Here is a 5,699-nt window from a genome sequence, read left to right on the forward strand (position 1 = left end):
ATGAATCTCTTCCTTGTGATGTCTCTTCTCTTTGGCTTGTTTTTTGGCCAAACAGCATCACTGTGTGCTCCTTCGGAGTATACAATCCATGTGGAGAAAAGGGAATGTGCCTACTGCCTGGCCATCAACACGACCATCTGCGCTGGATTTTGCATGACTCGGGTACAAGACATTACTCTGATTTTAGCAGGGGTTTCTGTAATGGCCATCACTGCAAAACAAGTGCCTATTGCTACCAGAAACTTGGTAAATGATCCAATGCTAATAATGTTTGTCACAGAAAAAAACCCCAAACAACTATGGTCATGTCTTCAAGTTAGCTGTTTGCAAAGGTGTGGATAAGAAGTGACAAGCCTCTGGAACTATGGAGTTAATAACATCATAACATGGCAGAGAACTGACTGCTGCTGTCAAAGCCTCTGTAGTCAGTTTGTGGGGTTGGGATGGAACAGGTGAGAAGCAGATTATATTTAATCATCCTCACTGCATGATCAGAAGTACACTGAAAAATATCAGAGCCAGTCTAAGTGCAGAGAGGTTTGCTTTCTGGATGTTTGAGAAAACATCAAAGGAAGCTTTCTGACATTCCTGTACACTTCAGTGAAACAATGCATTTTTTTCCTTGTAGGACAGCAATGGCAAGAAGCTGCTACTCAAAAGTGCTCTGTCTCAGAACGTGTGCACATACAAAGAGATGTTGTATCAAACAGCATTGATTCCAGGCTGTCCTCGTCACACCATCCCTTACTATTCCTACCCTGTAGCTGTGAGCTGCAAGTGTGGTAAATGTAACACCGATTACAGTGACTGTGTTCATGAGAAGGTTAGGACAAACTATTGCACTAAACCACAGAAGCTGTGTAACATGTAAGCTTCCAACACAATGTGGTCAAAATGTACATCTCCGCTCACACCTAAACATAAATAAAAGTGTATTCCATAACAGGTTTGCAAATCAGTGTGCACAAAGTTTTACTCTAAAGGTTACACCTCTAAATATGGTAATGAGCCTAACAAAGTACATGCTAAACATATGTATTACTCAACTCTCCCCAAATCAAGCTAAGATGTCACTTTGGTTGAGATCAGAGTTAAGGTATAAAATCCCAGGGGGAAGAAAAGACTGAAGATAAATCAGAGTTGATGGCTTGTGCTTCTCTTCCTACACCCAAGATAGGGCTGACTCCTTGGTATGAAATGCACCTTCAATATATATCTGAAGGGTGGTGGCAAGAGGATGGGGCCAGACTCTTCAGTGGTGCCCAGTGACAGGACCAAGGGCAACAGGCACAAACTGGAAGCCAAGAGGTTCGACCTAAGATAAGGAAAAATCTCTTCGGTGTGAGGGTGCTGGAGCCCTGGGGCAGGCTGCCCAGTGAGGTTGTGGAGTCTCCTTTGGAGACATTCCAAACCCACCTGGCCATTCTGATGCTGAGGATGCTGTGGGCGCCCCTGCTTTAGCGGGAGGGGGAGGGGGGTGGACTGGATGATGCCGATATTCCTTTCAACCCCCACCTCGCAGGGAGTATGCGGAAAGCTTGGGGCTCTGACACAGGCTTACGGCAAACTCTTGCACGCAGCCCACTCTCGCTACGAGCTGGCGGGCAGCGCCGCCCAGGCGCCAGGGGGTGTCCCTCGCAGCCCTCCCGCGGAGGCCGGAGCGCGGGCGGAGCCCGTGCCCACCCCGCGCACCAAATCACCGCCTACCCGGCCCCGCCGCCGCCTCGGCCGCTCTACATCCTGGGGTTCCGCGGCGCCCTTGCCGCCTTGGGCCGCAGCCCCTGCCTCGGCTGCCGCGCTCCGGCCTCTCCGCGCCCATCCGCGCTGCGAAGCCAAGGCGGGAGGAGCGCCGCCCGCCGCCCCTCCCCTGTCCGCTGGGCGGATGAGCTCCACCGCGCGGGCCCTGAGGGGAGCCGCGGGCAGCCACCGGGGGATCGGTTCCTGCTCTGCTTCCTGCCTGGGGCCTCCTTTACCGGGCTCTCGCCTGCCCACAGCCCAGCGCCGGGGACATCACACAGCCGAGGGTGACGGGCGAGCCTCGCTCGGGCCCGAGGAGCCGCCGTGGAGCTGGGTGTCGCTGCCGCTGGGGCTGCCCGGAGGCGGTGCGCTGGGTGAGCTGAACCCAGGAGGCAGGAGGTGAGGCGAAGGCAGCCCTGCCGCGCTGGGAGGGTCTCTGCTGGGCGGGGAGCAGCGGACGGGAGAGGGCGGAGGAACCTCCCCGGGGCGAAGCGGGCACGGAGACAAGTTCTCTCTGGTAGTCGTTTATTTGAGGTTATTTTTATTAGAAAGTTGTTTGAAATTCAAGACAGAAAAGCCGATAAAACAGTACTTCAGAACCATTAGACTAAAGGGAGGTGAAAAGTGATTTCAGCAATGGATTACGGTTTCTCTTTTTCTCTCAAAGAAAGCTGCCATAGAAGTAATTCTGTTACAGACTTTGCAGCATAAACCGATATGCCAGCTCTGTCCAGAATCAGAATTTATGCTATAGAAACAAATAGGCTGTATTGGAAGTTGGTTGTGGTTTGGCGAATCTAGTGGTTAGAGCACCAAGAGTGAGGAAGAAATTTGAAAAGCTTTTATTCATGCACATTTTCCTTGAATGGCATCTGATGCTGTTAATCAGTAGCCCCCAAAGGCTGCAAAATGTAGCATTTAAAGGCTTAAGAGAACTCAATTTCTTTTTCAGTGCATATGAAATATATTTTGCTATAAAACTGCCACTTCTGGTATGAGGAAAAGTGAAATATGAAGCTTCTTTGTAGGGATATTACAGGGCTGTGCTTCATCAGCTCCTGTGTGCTCTGCAAGGTATCAAAACTGGCTTACAGGTTTTCCTGTAACAAATGAAGCTCCTGCTGAAGTCACTTAGAAAAAATGGACAAGGGGAATGTGAATAATGATGCTTAGAGTCGCAATAAAAGTCAACAGTTTAAATCTATACTTTAGAACAAACTGACAGGAGAAGTGTGTGATGTGCTTTCAGAATTATCACACAGAGGGATTTGATCTTTTGTTGTTTTCCTCTGAAAGAGGCATAAGGAACAGGAATAAAATGGGTACTGCTGCTGACTTACATGGCAGTTATGTATCTGCTACATACAAGCACTGAAGCTTGTTAATTAAACCCTGGCATGCAGTTCTGGGGTATGAACTGGCTTTGAGGAAGTTTATATATTGGTTTGGATTAGTTGCTTTTGCAGGGCTTTCTTATTGAAGACATACAATATGGTGGTCTGGAAATTATTTTGTACTGCTGATAAAGAGCAAAGATTTTGAACTTTAAAGACCTGAAAAGAAAAAGCAGCAGCACAATAACCTGTGGACACTGTAATCAGTTTCGATAACCATAACCCTGCATCTGACATCTGAGCATTTAATGAATGGAAACTGGAGCTGCAAACTAGCAATGTTCAAAAAGCAGCAGGAAATAATTCTTACAGCTTTGACAGGGAATGAACAGTTGTATTTTCTGTCCCTTAATAAGTTAAAGACTTTCAATTACTAAGATGCAGAGAAAATGGCCAATATTTTATGTACCTCACAACAGCAGGAACCAGCAGAAGAGGCTCTATCTCTGGATTCTGTTAAAACCAATAATGGATGCATAACATGCTGATTCCCCACTTAATTATACCAATAACTTAGAGAGCTAAACCAATAAATGATATTATTCTGTTCCTGATACGCAGTGCAGGTATCCCATATACCTAGACAGCAGTAAAACCTAGAGTGTAAGCTCAGAAAAACAAATGCACTGTTCAGAGGAAGAAAAAAAACCAAACCCACAAATCCAAAACACCTCAGCAGAAAGTAAGGCTGTTTGAGGCTGAATTTATAGAAAGATTATTTTTACCACTTTTTTTTTTTTCCTAAGGCACTTAGATGGTTTTGCACTTCTGGGGGAGTGAGGGGCTGGGGAAGCAACAGAATTTTCTGCAAGCTGCCTTTTTTATTCAGTGCATCTCAAAAGCAGGAGTGGGCATCTTCCAACTTAAACAGTAAACAAAGAAAGGAAACTCTGGTCTGGTCATTACATTCTGGTGCTACAAATTTGAGGAAATGAAAGCAATTATACAGAGATGCTTTTAAGGATAACCAAAGTACTGTTGTTAAGAAGGGGAATGTAACAGAAGGAAAGAGCTTTAAATAAATTTCTGTCTCTGTAGGGTGATAATCTTGAAACCTGAACCACTGGCTTCCCTACTGCGCTCTTTTTACTGGTTTCCATGGAAAGATGTCTTGCTCTGAATGGTAAAAATGACACTATACAGCAGTTTCTTCTTTCTGTCAGTATTACCTAGGCAGAAAACACCCCAGATGTATACTATCCCATTATTGATTTAGAGCAGAACTAGTTGTAGGGACAGTCTTAAGTGTACCTGGGACCTAGGAAACTGCTTTGACTATGTCAATTGTCTACTGTGAGGAGCTTACCCTCATGGATGTGCTGCCAGTGTCATTCTTCCAGTTAAGCCTTTCTTGGGAAAAGACAGCAGCAGGTCAGGGCCCTATTTCCTGCACTGCCCTACTTTCATGTGGCATTAGTTGGCTGTGAAAGGAATGATACAACCCTAACTCTTCTGTGGCTTACAATCTAATGTCTCCCTCTCAGCAGGGCACCTGAAGCTAGGCTCAGAAGCTGCTCAGCTGGCAGTGCCTGCTGCATACCCAGCATTTAGTGCACAGCTGTCTCAGTGTCACAGGCCCTGGTTGAACAATTTGAAAAGTCTATGTGAAAGACAGCAAGATGTGTCCAACTGGATACATGGAACAGAACAGGAATTCCAATCCCAGAAAAGCTAGAGTAGTTTGAGTTTCTTTGGGAAATGGAATGTCATCAGGGCTGTCCATTCCACAAAAATAAGCATACCGGAACACACACATTTTCTGAAACCCCATTTCTTTCCATTGCTTTTCAGTGAGATAAAGACCTCATGACTTGTAAATGTCAAGTCCTGTTAGACATGGTGGACCATTTCCATGAGATGTGTAGTTTTGCTGAGCTTTTCCCCATCGTGTATGCAACAACTGCATCAGAAATCTGAACTAGTGAGAGACAGAGCTGCTCTGTGGATAGTGTTAGCAAAAAGCTGTTCTCCGAAATGGTGAATCATCTTGAGTAAGCCAAATAGGAAGATATTCAGAGCCTTTGATGTCATTTATTTTCCCCTTCTGGGGGACAATCTTTCTCCCTTCTAGGCTGTTTTGAAAGGAACATTCTCTTATGAATAAATATGATAAATAGAAAAATAAAAATATAGAAACAAACGATGTAAACGCAAGCCCTGAGGTATTTCAAGCACACAGTGAATTACTTTCGCTTCTTTTTTCTCCTGACATGCAATCTAAAGGTGGCAGTAAGAAAAGTTACTTTATGGCTCTGTAAAAAGGTCTCTTTCTTTCTTCCCTGCCTTGCACCCGCAAGAAAGGGTGAGAGGTTGAGGTAAGTGTCCCGTGGAAGCTGTGATAGTCACAGAAGCAGAAGGAGATGATTTTAAAGTGCTGTGTGGTCTTTTCCCCGACCATTTTCACTCTTCAGTTGGCTTCCACAGGCCGGTTAGATTCTACAGAGGATCTGACAAAGTTGCTGCTTTTCTGGATATAGGCTCCACTCCTGCACCAGCATGAGTCTTGCAGGATAAAGGGACTTCTGAGCAGAGGTTTTAGTGGCCCCTTTAACTCATCTATTATTTTTG

At 45.7% G+C, this 5,699-nt stretch overlaps 1 protein-coding gene across 1 annotated transcript; it reads left to right on the forward strand.

Moving 5' to 3' along the window:
* Window positions 1-924, forward strand: TSHB (thyroid stimulating hormone subunit beta). The gene is made up of 2 exons (XM_009896078.2): window positions 1-162; window positions 629-924. The coding sequence occupies exons 1-2, from the start codon at window positions 1-3 to the stop codon at window positions 869-871; spliced, it is 405 nt and encodes a 134-aa protein (XP_009894380.2). The 3' UTR covers window positions 872-924.
* Window positions 925-5,699: the final 4,775 nt, after the last annotated feature.

This window comes from Dryobates pubescens, chromosome 35 (assembly GCF_014839835.1).
Source record: "Dryobates pubescens isolate bDryPub1 chromosome 35, bDryPub1.pri, whole genome shotgun sequence".
NCBI lineage: Eukaryota > Metazoa > Chordata > Aves > Piciformes > Picidae > Dryobates > Dryobates pubescens.

What these genes read in the sequence shown, in the direction of transcription:
- TSHB (XM_009896078.2), top strand. Translation starts at nt 1, where the DNA reads ATGAATCTCTTCCTTGTGATGTCTCTTCTCTTTGGCTTGTTTTTTGGC. An exon ending in CTGGATTTTGCATGACTCGG is followed by an intron (nt 163 to 628) that starts GTACAAGACATT and finishes TTTTCCTTGTAG; the next exon opens with GACAGCAATGGCAAGAAGCT.